This window comes from Leucoraja erinacea, chromosome 6 (assembly GCF_028641065.1).
Source record: "Leucoraja erinacea ecotype New England chromosome 6, Leri_hhj_1, whole genome shotgun sequence".
Taxonomy (NCBI): domain Eukaryota; kingdom Metazoa; phylum Chordata; class Chondrichthyes; order Rajiformes; family Rajidae; genus Leucoraja; species Leucoraja erinaceus.
In genome coordinates this window covers 44,713,911-44,729,492 of record NC_073382.1, presented here as the reverse complement: position 1 = coordinate 44,729,492, position 15,582 = coordinate 44,713,911, and the positions used below count along the sequence as shown (strand labels likewise).

General features: G+C 42.1%; 1 protein-coding gene across 5 annotated transcripts in view; it reads left to right on the top strand.

Annotated features, from left to right (window-relative positions):
* LOC129698033 (protein furry homolog) overlaps positions 1 to 15,582 on the top strand; it is a 190,382-nt gene that overhangs the window by 147,133 nt on the left and 27,667 nt on the right. For all 5 annotated transcript variants that reach the window (XR_008723609.1, XM_055636862.1, XM_055636861.1 and 2 more), the window contains exons 47-51: positions 368 to 508; positions 6,380 to 6,556; positions 8,956 to 9,117; positions 9,265 to 9,339; positions 11,113 to 11,286. Coding sequence is in view for 4 of the 5 variants with exons in the window: in XM_055636862.1 (XP_055492837.1) it covers positions 368 to 508; positions 6,380 to 6,556; positions 8,956 to 9,117; positions 9,265 to 9,339; positions 11,113 to 11,286 (729 nt within the window). In the remaining variant the exon portion in view is untranslated. The remainder of the gene's footprint in view (positions 1 to 367; positions 509 to 6,379; positions 6,557 to 8,955; positions 9,118 to 9,264; positions 9,340 to 11,112; positions 11,287 to 15,582) is intronic.

Below are 15,582 nucleotides of genomic sequence, written 5' to 3'. Positions count from 1 at the left end.
AACTCAAGCAAATGTATTGGCTCTTTAGGGCAGACATGAGAAGAAATATCTTTACTCAAAATTTAGTGAGTCTTTGCATTTCTCTTTCCAAAAGAATAGTGGAGATCAGTATACTCAGTTACTGAGGATGTTCTCTTAGATTTTGGGATGTATTAATGGAATCAAGGGCAGGATAGCAACATTGGGGATAAAGATCAAAAGGGAGGCCAGGTACAAGTGGTTGTTTAACCTATATTTGCTCATTTAACGTTATTAATCCAGTTTTGAGAATATTAAAATTGTATTTCAATTAACATCATAATAGATGATCAATAAAAGGTGAAATCAACTTTTACATGAACTGATTAGTGCACTTTTGACCTAACAGCTCTTGGACAAAGGACTTCCAAATATGCAACAGTCATTATTGCAAATCATTTACAGTCTTCTGAGCCATGTAGACCTAGCATCTATACCTGTCAAGCAACTCAACATGGAAGTCCTGAAGATCATTGAGAAATTTATTCAGGTAAAATATTAATCAACAAACAATTCTGTTTTTGCTTCTGGCGTTCATGACGTTTGATGACAAATGGCAAACCAAAAATATCAAACAGAATCAATCAGTGTTTCAATAATGAAACATGTTCCATATAATGAAATAGATTTATTGGGCTGACAGTTGGTGTAATTTTAATACTTACTATTTAACAATTAAGGGATTGCAATGGTGATAATTGAGATTACATGCTGTTTTCTGTTGATTACTGTGATCTCTTCAGATGAAAGCATTCTCTGTTGAACTGAGTATAGAAGTTGGGAGGTCATGTTGCAGTTGTATAAGATGGGACCGACATTGGTGAGACCACATTTAGAATATTGTGTTCAGTTCTGGGCACCTGGTTATAGGCATGATATTGTCAAGCTTGAAAGGGTTCAGAGAAGATTTATGAGGATGTTGCCAGGACTAGAGGATGTGAGCTATAGGGAGAGGTTGAGTGGGCTGGGTCTCTATTCCATGGAGTGCAGGAGGATTAGGGGTGATCTTATAGAGGTGAACAAAATCATGAGAGGAATAGATTGGGTAGATGCACAGTGTAGGGGAATCGAGGACCAGAGGGCATAGGTTCAAGGTGAAGGGGAAAAGATTTAATAGGAATCCAAGGGGTAACTTTTTCACACAAAGGGTGGTGGGTGTATGGAATAAGTTGCCAGAGGAGGTAGTTGAGGCGGGGACTATCCCATTTTTCAAGAACCAGTTAGACAGGTACATGAATAGGACAGGTTTGGAGGGATATGGACCAAGCACAGGCAAATGGGACTGGTGTAGATGGGATATTGATGGCCGGTGTGGGCAAGTTGGGCCGAAGGGCCGGTTGCCACACTGTATCACTCTATGACTCTATGAGTTTGCCTACCGCAAGAACAGGAGTACGGAGGATGCCATCTCAACGGCACTTCACTCCACCCTCTCCCACCTCGACAACAGAGACACTTACGTGAGAATGCTGTTGATCGATTACAGCTCAGCATTCAACACCATTATACCATCAAAACTGATCACCAAACTCGGTAACCTGGGCATCGACCCCTCCCTCTGCAACTGGATACTGGACTTTCTAACCAACAGACCCCAGTCTGTGAGGTTAGACAAGCACACCTCTTCAACCCTCACCCTGAATACCGGCGTTCCACAGGGCTGTGTGCTGAGCCCCCTCCTCTACTCCCTCTTCACCTATGACTGCACACCTGTACATGGTACTAACACCATCATCAAGTATGCAGATGATACAACGGTGATTGGCCTCATCAGCAACAACGATGAGCTGGCCTACAGGGAGGAGGTCCAGCACTTAGCAGCATGGTGCGCTGACAACAACCTGGCCCTTAACTCCAAGAAGACCAAGGAGCTCATTGTAGACTTCAGGAAGTCCAGAGGCGGCACGCACACCCCCATCCACATTAACGGGACGGAGGTGGAACGTGTTTCTAGCTTCAGGTTCCTGGGAGTCAACATCTCCGATGACCTCTCTTGGACCCACAATACCTCTACTCTGATCAAGAAGGCTCATCAGCGTCTCTTCTTCCTGAGGAGACTGAAGAAGGTCCATCTGTCTCCTCAGATCCTGGTGAACTTCTACCGCTGCACCATCGAGAGCATCCTTACCAACTGCATCACAGTATGGTATGGCAACTGCTCTGTCTCCGACCGGAAGGCATTGCAGAGGGTGGTGAAAATTGCCCAACGCATCACCGGTTCCTCGCTCCCCTCCATTGAGTCTGTCCAAAGCAAGTGCTGTCTGCGGAGGGCGCTCAGCATCGCCAAGGACTGCTCTCACCCCAACCATGGACTGTTTACCCTCCTACCATCCGGGAGGCGCTACAGGTCTCTCCGTTGCCGAACCAGCAGGTCGAGGAACAGCTTCTTTCCGGCGGCTGTCACTCTACTCAACAACATACCTCGGTGACTGCCAATCATCACCCCCCCCCCCCCCCCGGACACTTATTATTATTTATTCAAATCGTTTGCTATGTCACTCTTCAAGGGAGATGCTAAATGCATTTCGTTGTCTCTGTACTGTACACTGACAATGACAATTAAAATTGAATCTGAATCTGAATCTGAATCTGACTCTATGAATTGGAACAATTGGATTGAATTTCCTTCTTGCATCCTATTGGACCTGAAAATCTATTATATCTACTACAAACTAACTGACTCCCACAGCTATCTGGACTACACTTCTTCCCACCCTACTCCCAATTCCTCCGTCTATGCCGCATTTGCACCCAGTATGTTTTCCATACCAGGGCATCGGCGATGTCCTCATTCTTTGGGAAACGGGTTCCCCTCTTCCATTATTGATTAGGCTCTCACTAGGGTCTCCTCGATATTCCGCAGCTCCGCTCTTGCTCCCCCCTCCCCCCATTCACAACAAGGACAGAAGTCCCCCTTGTCCTCATCTTCCACCCCACAAGCCATCGCATACAGCATTTACTCCTTCAACATTTTCGCCACCTCCAAAGGGATCCCACTACTGGCCACATCTTCCCATCTCCACCCCTTTCTGCTTTCCGCAGAGGCCATCCCTCCGCAACTCCCTGGTTAACTCATCCCTTCCCACCCAAACCACCCCCTCCCCAGGTACGTTCCCCTGCAACCACAGGTAATGCAACACCTGACCCTTTACCTCCCCCCTCGGCTCCATCCAATCACCCAAATAGTCTTTCCAGATAAGACAGAGGTTCACTTGCACCTCATCCAACCTCAGCTACTGTATCCTCTGTTCCAGGTGTTAACTACTTTACATCGGTGAGACCAAGCGCAGGCTCAGCGATCATTTCGCTGAACACCTCCATTCAGTCTGTCTGAACCTACCTAATCTCCTGGTTGCTCAACACTTCAACTCCGCATCCCATTCCCAATCTGACCTGGGCCTCCTCCATTGTCAGAGTGAGGCCCAGCACAAATTGGAGGAACAGCAACTCATATTTTGCTTGGGTAGTTTACACCCCAGCAGTATGAACATTGACTTCTCTAACTTCAAATAGCCCTTGCTTTTCCTCGCTATCCCCTCCCCCTTCCCAGTTCTCCCACCAGTCTTACTGTCTCTGACTACATTCTATCTTTGTCCCGCCCACTCCCCTGGGAAGGGTCTCGACCCGAAAAGTCACCCATTCCTTCTCTCCAAAGATGCTGCCTGTCCCGCTGAGTTACTCCAGCATTTTGTGTCCACCTTCGATTTAAACCAGCATCTGCAGTTCTTTACTACACAGACCTGAAAATTAGTTCCATTCTTGTAGGAGTTTGAAGCATGAAATTGTGCAGCAGGAAAAATCATTATTGGGCAATGATGCAGCCTTGTTTGACACTTTTCTTAACTGAGATTAGCTCTGCTGCTGAACCGTTTACTAGAACTATGGCATCTACCATCATGAAGTGCATGTAAGATTTCTGTGAGCAGCCAAATTTGAGAAGTGTTTCTTAGTTCCCCTTGATAAAGTTAACAGTTTTAGTGAGGTAAAAAAAAAGGCCATGTACAGTGGTTAGCATTGCTCCCTAAATTTTTCTTGAGGGTGACTTACAATAAAGGTGATGTTCACTGTGCCTCTGTGTGAGTGGAATCCACACTGTGATTTGGGCAGTAGGTCTATGGGCACAAGAGGGAGGTTGTTGAATGGGACCCTGAGGTGACTTTGTAAAATACAGCAGAGACATTCTCAGTAGTTACTACAGTAAGAACAGCATATATATCAAATCCACAATCTTGGAAGAGCAGGTTATACTGGAGACCTCAGAGATGCTGTAATTGTAGCCATCTTCAGGAAGGGAGACTAGCCAGACTGTGCTCGTGACTACATACAGTTCTAGCTGCAAGAGCAAGCTGTAAGAAAGAAGCGATTGTTCTGCAGAAATTGCCAATCAGTTTCACAACAATGTTGGTATACAATTTTGGCTAAATAAGGCTGAATATCCATGACAATGTCTTACCTTTGCAAGTGTAGATTGATCCTGTCCCTCAGAATTTTTTTCCAATAACTTCCCTACCACTGACATAAGACTCACTATAATCGTCTGACTTAATCCACTAACCTTCTTCAATGAGTGATCCACGTTTGCTATCCTCCAATCTTCTGGCACCTCACCAGTGCAAGCGCCCAGCTAATACAACCCTGATATATGTATTATATTGTTGTCCACCAAAGCTTAAGCAAGAGGATTACTCCTTGAACACTCTGGGTCAATAGAGACCTGATAATAACCTTGCCACACCCCACCCCTTTTATGGCTTGTTTTGCTCAACATGTAACCAGCTAATTCTCAGTCTTAGATAGATATACAGTGCTGGAGTAAGTCAACGGGTCAGGCAGCATCTCTGGAGATCATGGATAAGTGATGTTCCAACCTGAAGATAGGTCCCTACCCAAAACATCACCCATCGTTTTGTCGCCAGAGATGCTGCCTGACCCACTGTGTTACTCCATCACTTTGTGTTTATTTTTGGTATCAATCAGCATCTGCAGTTTATTATTGTCTATCTTAACTCAGATGGAATAGCTACCAACACATTCTTATCAAGGATCAATGGTTAGTTCATATCCTTATAATGCTAAGTTCATCAGCGCATAGTACACAGAATGCTGCTAATTTTAGCACACTTCAGGCTCCCTGAAAAGCACCCAGTATGTAATCATAGCATGATGATTTATTTGTGAAAGAGTGTCCTTCAAGCTGCAGAATATAGGAGGGCTTTACATAAAGCATTCAACCCCAAAATTATTACACCAAATAAGATTTGTACACCGATTAACATTGCAATCTGCTAATGCTGTTCATTATAGTTGACGTTAATGTCCTGCATTAATTTCCTCAACAACTTGACAGGTTTAGCTTTAGTTTAGTTTAATTTATTATTGTCACATGTACCAAGGTACGGTGAAAAGCTTTTGTTTACGCGCTATCCTGTTAAAGAAAAGACAATACATGATTACAGTCAAGACGATCATGGTGCACAAATAAGTATAAAGGATACAACATTAAAGCAAGATAAAGTCCGGTAGTTCGAAAGTCTCCAGTGAGGTAGATGGAAGGTCAGGACTGCTCTCTAGCTGGTGAGATGCCCGTTTAGTTGCCTGATAACAGCTGGGAAGAAACTGTCCCTAAATCTGGAAGTGATACCAGGTGCAATACATATATGCATGGTTGGTACACTGGAAATTATTTGCTATTCATGGTGCCTATAAAAGAGCAAATAGAGTCAAATTACTTAATGACCATGAGCCACAACCTAGCACATACTCGCTTCACCCTCTCTAATAAAGCTTTTGTCAACTTTGGATGGAATTAGGATTCCATCCCCGAAGGAACAGAAAGAGGGAAAAATAAAGGTGAAAATCACCACAATAGATTTGTGAACCTTAACTGGAAATGGACAAGCTATTGATATTAAGAAACAATGAACTGTAGATGCTGGTTTGCCAAGGAAAGACACAGATAGCTGGAATAACTCAGCGGGTCAGGCAAGCATCCATGGAGAACATGGATAGATGATGTTTTGGGCGGGACCATTCTTCAGAGATGCTGCCTGACCCGATATGTCTTGATTATGTTGGGGTGACGACGATGCTTCTAATCATAATCTGGCCAAATGCTTATTCTGACGATGCTTCTAATCATAATCTGTTTCAGTCTGATTGTGGGGAAGGTCTGAAGAAGGGTCCTGACCCAAAACATCACCTATCCATTTTCTCCAGAGATGCTGCCTGACCCGCTGAGTTACTCCAGCAATCTGTCTTTCCAAGCTATTGATATTTGTATGAGGGTGAATTTCAGACTGGTTTTCATCTATCATAAATATTTGAAATTTGAAAATAAATTGTCTTACCTTAACCTTTACAGAGTACTCACTGGAAAGAGGCCTTAAATATCCTTAAACTAGTAGTCTGTCGATCTGCAAGTCTGGTCTTACCATCATGTCATGGTGACCTTTCCCAAGTGGATATGCATCGAATATGGAAAAACGCCTCACAAGAGTTGCCGGGGAAGACGCTAGAATTTCGCTTTGACATCGCTGAGGTAGGTTTTGTCTCTGACCCACTCCGTCATTTCCAAATCTATTCCAGTGCAAAGCCAATAACTTAATATTGCAACTTCAATGTTATATCTTTGCACTAAATTATGTACCTTTTATCCTTTACCTGTACACAGTGGACAGCTTGATTGTAATAATCATGTACAGTTTTTTCTTTGACTGGATAGCATACAAACAAAATCTTTTCACTCTATCTTGGTACAAGTAACAATAATAAACAAAACTAAACCATCCTATCACCAACTAGAGAACGGTTCTGACCTACCATCTACCTGATTGCAGACGCGGACTATCCTTAATCAGACTTTATTGGACTTTAAGTAGACACAAAATGCTGGAGTAACTCAGCGGGACAGGCAGCATCTATGGAGAGAAGGAATTGGCGACGTTTCTTGTCGAGACCCTTCTTCAGACTGATGTCAGGGGACAAGGAAAGAATGTAGGTGGAGACAGTAAGACTAGTGGGAGAACTGGGAAGGGGAAGGGGGAGGGGATGGAGAGTGAAAGCAAGGGCTACCTGAAGTTACACAATCCATTATTCCATTTATCCTGCATCTGTACACTCTGGACGGCACAATTATATTCATGTATAGTCTTTTCTTTGACAGGATAGCTTGCAAAAATAAAAGCTTTTCATTGTTCGTCAGTACATTTGATGATAATAAACTAAACTAAACTAACAATGTTACAGTTTGGCCTGCTTTATCCTACTGAAATACCCATAGAACATAGAACAGTGCAGCACCTGAATAGGCTCTGTAGCCTGCAACGTCCATGCCACACATGTTGCCAAGTTAGTTTTTTCTTCTGACTGCACATGATCCCTACATATCCATGTGCCTTTGTAAAAGTCTCTCATCCATTGTTTTTTTTAAGCTGCAGGCGCCTCTATTAAAGGAAAGGTTTGTCACTATCTATCCTCCTCATAATTTTGTATACCCCAAACACCCTCAGCTTTGTCTGCTCCAAAGAAAACAAACTATGCCTATCCAACTTCTTCTCATGGCTGAAATGCCTCATCACAGGAAACATTCTAATGAACCCCGTCTGCCCACCTTTTCCCTCTAGTGCAATCGCGTGGTGTGGTGACCAGATTTTAGACTTTAGAGATACAGTTGGAAACGAGCCTTTTGGCCGAGCGAGTCCATGCCGACCAGCGATCATCCCGTACACTAACACTATCCTATACACTAGGGACAATGTACAATTTTACCAAACCCAATTTAACTACAAACCTGTACATCTTTGGAATATGGGAGGAAACTGGAGCACCCGGAGTAAACCGACATGGTCACAGGGAGAACGTACAAACTCCACACAGACAGCACCTATAGTCAGAATCGAACCCGGGTCTCTTGCACTGTGAAGCAGCAATCTAGTGCTGTGCCACCGTGCTGCCCGATCTGAGCACAGTACTCTTGCTGTGATCTAACTAAAGTGTTTTTTTAATTGTATGATAACCCCTCTGATCTCATAATCTATGCTGCAGTTAATGAAGGCAAGTATCCTGTATTCATTTTTAACCACCTTATTAATCTGTGCTATTACCTTCAGGAAACCTTGGACATGCCCTAATGTTCCTCTGTTCCTCAGTACTTTATATGCTCTGATGCTTTCTAACTTTGTTGGTGCCGTAGGTGGCTGCTAGTTGTATACATTGTTTATTTAAGCAAAGAATCTCACTGTGCCTAGTTACATGTGACAACAAAGTATTCCTATTCCTATTCCTAAATATCTTATCCGTATAGTCCTCCCTAAAAGCATTGCCTCACATTATTCAGGCTTGTGTTCCATGACAATTAAATTGACTCTTGACTCTCTTGACTCTCATCTGCCAATTCTATTCCTCCTTACCAAATGATCAAGATTGTTCTGGAGTAGAATCATTGAATCAAATCTGCAAGTTTAGTTTGGAGATCCAGCATGGAAAGAGGCCCTTTGGTGCACCGATCCAAGCCGACTATAGATCACCTGTTTACACCAGTTCTATGTTATCCCACTTTCTCATCTGCTCCCTACATGCTAGGGGCAATTTACAGAGGCCATTTAATATACAAACCCATACATCTTTGAGATGTGGGGGGTGGGGGGGGAAGCCGGAGCACCCGGAGGAAATCCACAAGATCACAGGGAGAATGTGCAAACTCCACACAGACAGCACACATGGTCAGGATCGAACCCGGGTCTCTGGCATTGTGAGGCAGCAGTTCTACCCACTGTGCCACCCTTACTTACTAACTACCTCCAAACCTACCAATGACTTATTTGCAGACTTACTAATTGTATCTTCTACATTTGCACTTCCAGATGTTTTTAAGTAAATAAAAGTAGTGTTAGTGGTTTGACATGTGAAGTTAACATATTTCTCTTGATTATTTTGGAGACTCCCGTGATTGGAAGAAGTTATGATGATTTGCATGGTCCATCAGGGAGGGATGGAAAGCCTCGGGCTATCGCTGTCACAAGAAGCACCTCATCCACCTCATCGAGCTCGAATTCAAATGTTTTAGTTCCCGTGAGCTGGAAGAGACCCCAGTTCTCACAGGTATGGGTGAAATGCTTCATTTGCTGCATCACCAGCACTTTGTGTTGAAATTAGAGGTGAAATGTACTGGTGATATAAAATAATATGAAAAAACATGCTAAAGTATTATCTTGCTTTAATATTAACACTTTATGTTCTCTTTTATAGAAAAGGACACGGGAAAAATTGGTGAATGTTCTCACTTTGTGTGGTCAGGAAGTCGGCCTGACCAAAAATCCTTCTGTAAGTTGATACTATTTTTATGTGAATAACTCTTACCTGTGACTCATAGAAACATAGAAAATTGGTGCAGGAGGAGGCCATTTGGCCCTTTGAGCCAGCACTGCCATTCATTGTGATCATGGCTGATCATCCACAATCAGTAACCCATGCCTGCCTTCTCCCCATATCCCTTGATTCAGCTAGCCCTTAGAGCTCTATCTAACTCTCTTTTAAATTCATCCAGTGAATTGGCCTCTACTGCCTTCTGTGGCAGAGAATTCCACAAATTCACAACTCTCTGGGTGAAAACATTTTTTTCTCATCTCAGTTTTAAATGGCCTCCCCTTTATTCTTAGACTGTGGTCCCTGGTTCTGGACATTTTTCCTGCATCTAGCTTACCCACTTCTTTTATAATTGTATATGTTTCTATAAGATCCTTCTAAATTCCAGTGAATACAAGCCCAGTCTCTCCTCATATGACATCTTTCCAACAGATGGCTCAGTTGATTGAACACTTGGTTCTGAATTAGAATGACAAATCTAGGCTGGCATTCCAGCACAATGGTGAGGATTGTTGCATTAGAATGCAGAACTGTAGAGCACAGGAACAGGTTCATCGGCCCACACTGTCTGTGCCGAACATGATGCCAAGCTAAACTAACCTCCTCCACCTGCACATGATCCATAATCCTCCATTCCCAGCATATATTCATGTGCCTATCTAAAAGCCTCAAACACCACTACTGTATCACTGATATCTTGTTTAATAAGGCATTTGAAAGTAACATTATCTGAAATTATGTACAAAAGCAATTATTTCCAGATTGAGTGATTGTCCTTTGCAACCCAGACCCAATTTGAATGATTTTGGTTGGCCACTCCCAGGACAGCCTAGTCTTCTAGTGCAGCACTGGGACAGGATGGCTACCACGGAAGCTATTTGATTGATCGATTGAAATACACAGCATGGAAACAGGCCCTCTGAGTCCACTTTCTCATTCACTCCCTACACATTAGGGGCTATTTACAGGGGGCTAGTTAACCTACAAAATCCGCATGTCTTTGTGATATGGGAGCAAACCAGAACACCTGGAGGACACCCATGTAGTCATAGTGAGAGCATGCAAACTCCACACAGACAGTACCTGGAGTCAGGATTGAACCAGATCCCTGGCGCTGTGAGCCAGCAACTCTACTGCTGCATCAGTGTGCCACCCTAATCCATTGGAACCCACGTCCAACTACATTCCGTTGTTAAAGAGGGAACTGCAGATGCTGGAGAATCGAAGGTTACACAGAAAAGCTGGAGAAACTCAGCGGGTGCAGCAGCATCTATGGAGCGAAGGAAATAGGCAACGTTTCGGGCCGAAACCCTTCTTCCAACTACATTCCACCTAGTCCAGTCCACTACCATTTCACAATCCATCTCCCAGCCATTACAGCCCTGCCATCTTCTTAACCAGGCACCAAATCCATCTTATGATACGCCACAATTTCTTGAGTCCCAGGTCCTGGCTTCCATGATCTGTGGATGCAGAGAATCAAGCAGTAAGTCCTAGCTTTGACATCCAACACCATGAAGTGCTTCGAGAGACTGGACATGGCGCACATTAAATCATTTCTGGAACAACACATATTAACTCTTAAATAAGAAATTGAATGGTATCTTTACCTTGAATATGTGTAACTTGTATTGATCATCTTTTACGCTATTATTAGGCATTTTATTGAAGTTATGAATAGACCCTAAACCGTATACTTCTAAACTGTAATCTGGTATTAATCTGCTATAGGTTATTTTTTCATCAAGTGGGGATCTTGACCTTATTGAACATCAGACAAGTTTGGTTTCCTCCTCAGAAGATGGTCCAAGGGAGACCGAAAATATGGATGACACAACAAGTGAACAACAATTCCGAGTTTTTAGAGATTTTGATTTTCTGGATGTGGAACTGGAGGATGGAGAGGTAGGATTTTAATAAAGTTTACAGTAAAAAGCATCAGTGAGAATTCAGTGGAAAGGATATAAGCCAGTATTTGCATCAAAGATAAAGTTTATTATTCTGCTGACTATCATTGATGCCAAAATAATTGATCGATTTTTCATTGTTCATCAGTCATAGGAGCAGAATTAGGCCAATCAGCCCATCAAGTCTACTCCATCATTCAATCATAGCTGATCAACCTTTTCGTCCCAGCCCCGTTCTCCTGCCTTCTCCCCAAGACACTTGACACCCTTACTGATTACGAATCTGCCATTCTGCCAAATACCCAGTGACTTCGCCTCCAGAGTCGTTTGTGGCAATGAATTCCACAGATTCACCACCCTCTCTGTCTGAACAAAATTGCGATCAAATCTGTGTGGATGAATCGTGGTCTTGATTGATCCTTACTGCTAATACGTTTATTGGAGTTGCACATTCTTTAACAGTGACATGTTTGTGTTTTAACAAGTGTATCTTTTAATATATTAGTTCAGTGACAAAAAAATGGAGAATTTAGTTTTAAGATGTTTCTGAGCTTAGAAAGTGTAAAGCCTTTGTTGTCAACTAGTCAGACAATAATACCATGACGTTAAGGACACATTGGTTGGGATCGCACTGTACCTAGCTCAGGCCTTGCAGGTATCCCCATTTTTACACACAACCCAAAGCTATATGGAAGTCGGTAGTCTCTGTTTCACTCTCTGTCATATTAGATTCCGTAATATGTTGTTACATTCCCCCTAGACTATTTAAAATTTTAATCTCACCCTCTTTTATAGTAAAATAATAACATGGAATCCAATTATCTGAAAAGGATAAATTGTTTAAAATAATGGTTATAAAATATAATGGGACGCAATAATCCTTTCAAATAAATGTTGATGAAATTCAAATGTATATACCCAACTTAAACATTTTAAAAATAAATAGTTTAGTAGGGTTGACTTTTTGTTTTGACCATCAGCTTACGACTATTGCAAAAACAAGCGTTCTCAAATGAGCTTAAACAACTCTAGAGAGCAGTAAAACAAAATGATGCATTTCCAAGGAAAATAAAAACCAGGAATTTATATAAATTCCTCATGAAAGGCATCAGCATGCTCTTCAAAGATGTTCTATTTTGTCACCTATTTTATAGTATAAAGAAATGTCAACAATGGAGATCCAAAAATAAATTTTGGTTCTGTAGAAAGTGATAATATATTTAGTTCTTTGAAATCAAAAATTACAATGTTTTTTTTCACTCTTTATTGCTGTCTAGGAACTGCAGGTAAGATTTCCATTGTGTAGCTTTGGTGATGTGTTGTAGTCTGTAAGTGCAATGTTTGTGCTGCATTCCTCAGCTTGTTGCATTATGTTCTGTACAAGAACAATGCCTTATTGGGAAACGCTTTAAGTGCATGTACAGTAGAGGCCTTTGTACAATATATACAAAGATAGATTTTCATTTTTGGCTGCTCTGACCAGATACTCTATTAATAACATTTTGCAGTCATTTTATTTCAAAAACAAAGATTTTTAAGGCTTCCACATGAAGCTTGCACTTTCAAGTTGTCAATTGCTATTTGTAAAAGGTGTACTTTGCTAAGTGGGCGAATTCCTTGTTAGTGCATTTGTCACATACTTTTATGGCAGTTGCTGACTAAAGCAGGATCTTTCAATAGCGCGCTCTCTCCCTTTAAAAATGTTGCTCGCGTAGAGTTGTGTGTAGCAATATTATGGATGTATTTATAATAGTTTTGTTGATTGATATGAATGATTGAACGAATGAACGAATTAGTTTATTGGCCAAGTATGTACACATACAAGGAATTTGCCTTAGTGCTCCGCTCGCAAGTAACAATGCGACATACAGTAAACAATTAAGAATAAAACATAAAACATTAAAACATTAAGAATGAAACTATAGTTTAAACATGTGAATGAAATAAAATACCAGAGCAAAAGGAGGCTACAGACTTTGGTTATTGAGTAGAGCTACTGCTTCTGGAAAAAAAGTTGTTTTTATGTCTGGTTGTGGTGTCTTTGACAGTCTGGAGTCGCCTTCAAGATGGAAGTGCTTCAAAGAGTTTGTGGCCAGGATGAGAGGGGTCAGAGATGATCTTACCCGCTCGATTCCTGGCCCTTGCAGTGTACAGTTCGTCAATGGGGGGGAAGGTTGCAGCCAACAACCTTCTCAGCTGATCGAACGATTTGCTGCATGTCGTGCTTGGATGTTGTGCTTGGTGGCTAAGCCAAACCAGACCATATTCATTGCCTGTGACAGATTGATTTTCCTCAGCTGCTGCAGGAAGTGCAATCTCTGTTGGGCCTTTTGACTGTGGAGTCGATGGTGGCTCCCCATTTAAGGTCCTTGGAGATGATGGTTCCTAGGAACTTAAAAGACTCCGCAGATGTGACTGTGGTGTTGTTGATGGTGAATGGAGGGATGGGAGGGGGAGCTCTCCTAAAGTCTAGTTAGGTCTAAAGTATTCCGTCTAAAGTATTCCTAGCATATTTCAAAGAAAATAACATTTCTTGGCAATATGATGGATTTCAGCAGTAGCTGTTTAATTAGCTTGATACTGAGCAGTCCCCTCTGCTTTAAGGAAGCCATGCAATAATATTAGCTGTTTTCGTGCTTGCCATTACGGCTCACACATATTCGGGTCAGAAGCTTCTCAAAAGGTCTACATGAAGATCTCACTCTGTCACAAGACGAAAAGAACTGGGTTTGCACAATTTTTAAGTAGCAACAGTGTGATAATTCAGGATAAATTTCAATGATTCAATTAAGAATGGCACGGTGGCGCAGAGGTAGAGTTGCTGCCTTGCAGCGCCGGAGACCCGGGTTCGATCCTGACTACGGGTGTGACCTGTGGCCATGTGAGTTTTCTCTGAGATCTCAGTTTCCTCCCACACTCCAAAGACGTACAGGTATGTAGGTAAATTGGGTTGGTATAAGTGTAAATTGTCCCTAATGTGTGTAGGATAGTGTTAATGTGCAGGGATCGCTGGTCAGTACAAACTCGGTGCTACGAAGGGCCTGTTTCCACGCTGTATCTCTAAACAAAACTGAATTCAATGATACTTTATTGTCACATGTACCTAGATACAGTGAAAATTTTGTTTTGCATACAACCCGGTAAAATTATATAGCAGTCCTCACCTAGGCAGTACACAAGTGTTGCCACGTTTTAGCGCCAACAAAGTTACAAAAGTTTCCCAACAGTGCTATCTACTGCCCGCACGTGGCAGCAGCTAAATTCAATTTGCACCAGTTTTATAAAGGGCCAGGAAACAAGGAAAACAGGCAGACGCACACCCACAATATCTTATCAGGAGTTTAAGCCATTCATATGACCTAGAAACCATTATGGTGGCCCATTGAACTTTGGTAATGAATGTTACACTTGCCATTCAGTGCTACCTGAGAGAATTATTTCAAACCAGTCAAAAATATTGCAAATAATTCCAAAAGTGATCTCCTGACATTTTCCCTTTAATGTTTGACTTCTGCCTCCGTTTACAAATGTCAGCCAGTACTGACAGAGTATCAGTATTTATTATAATGGAAGTGATTTTAGTCAGGCCTCTAGACTAATAAGTGGACATAGTTAATACTTTGCCTCATAACATTTTTGTGGTACTGAAAGTGTCTCCAAAAGTGACAAGACAGTGCTTGCCCCAATATCAATGTGTGTCAGTAATCCTACAATCAACTGTTAACGGTCTGAAAACCTCCTTAAATCCCAGAAGTATTCCCTGCTGCCATTATTCATAATAGAAAAACAACAATATTAGTAGATGATCAGATTAATAGTTTAGCTTAGTTTATTGTCACGTGTATCGAGGCACAATTAAAAGCTTTTGTTACAGGTTAACCAGTCCACAGAAAGACTATGCATGATTACAATCGTGTATCATGACTATACACAATTACAATTGAGCCATCCTCAGTGTACGGATATCTGATAAAGGGAATAACATTTAGTGACAAAGTCCAGTAAAGTCCGCTTAACGATAGCCCTAGGGTTTCCAATGAGGTAGATAGTAGCTCATGACCACTCTCTAGTTTTTGATAGGATGGTTCAGTTGCCTGATAACAGCTGGGAAGAAACTGTCCCTGAATCTGGGAGGTATGCTTTTTTCACGCTTCTGTACCTCTTGCGGAGAGTGTAGAAGAGGGAGTGGTCGGGGTGAGACTGGCCCTTGATTATGCTAGTGGCCTTGCTGAAGCAGTGTGGGGTGTAGATGGAGTTCATGGAAGGGAGGTTAGATTGTGTGATGGTCTGGACT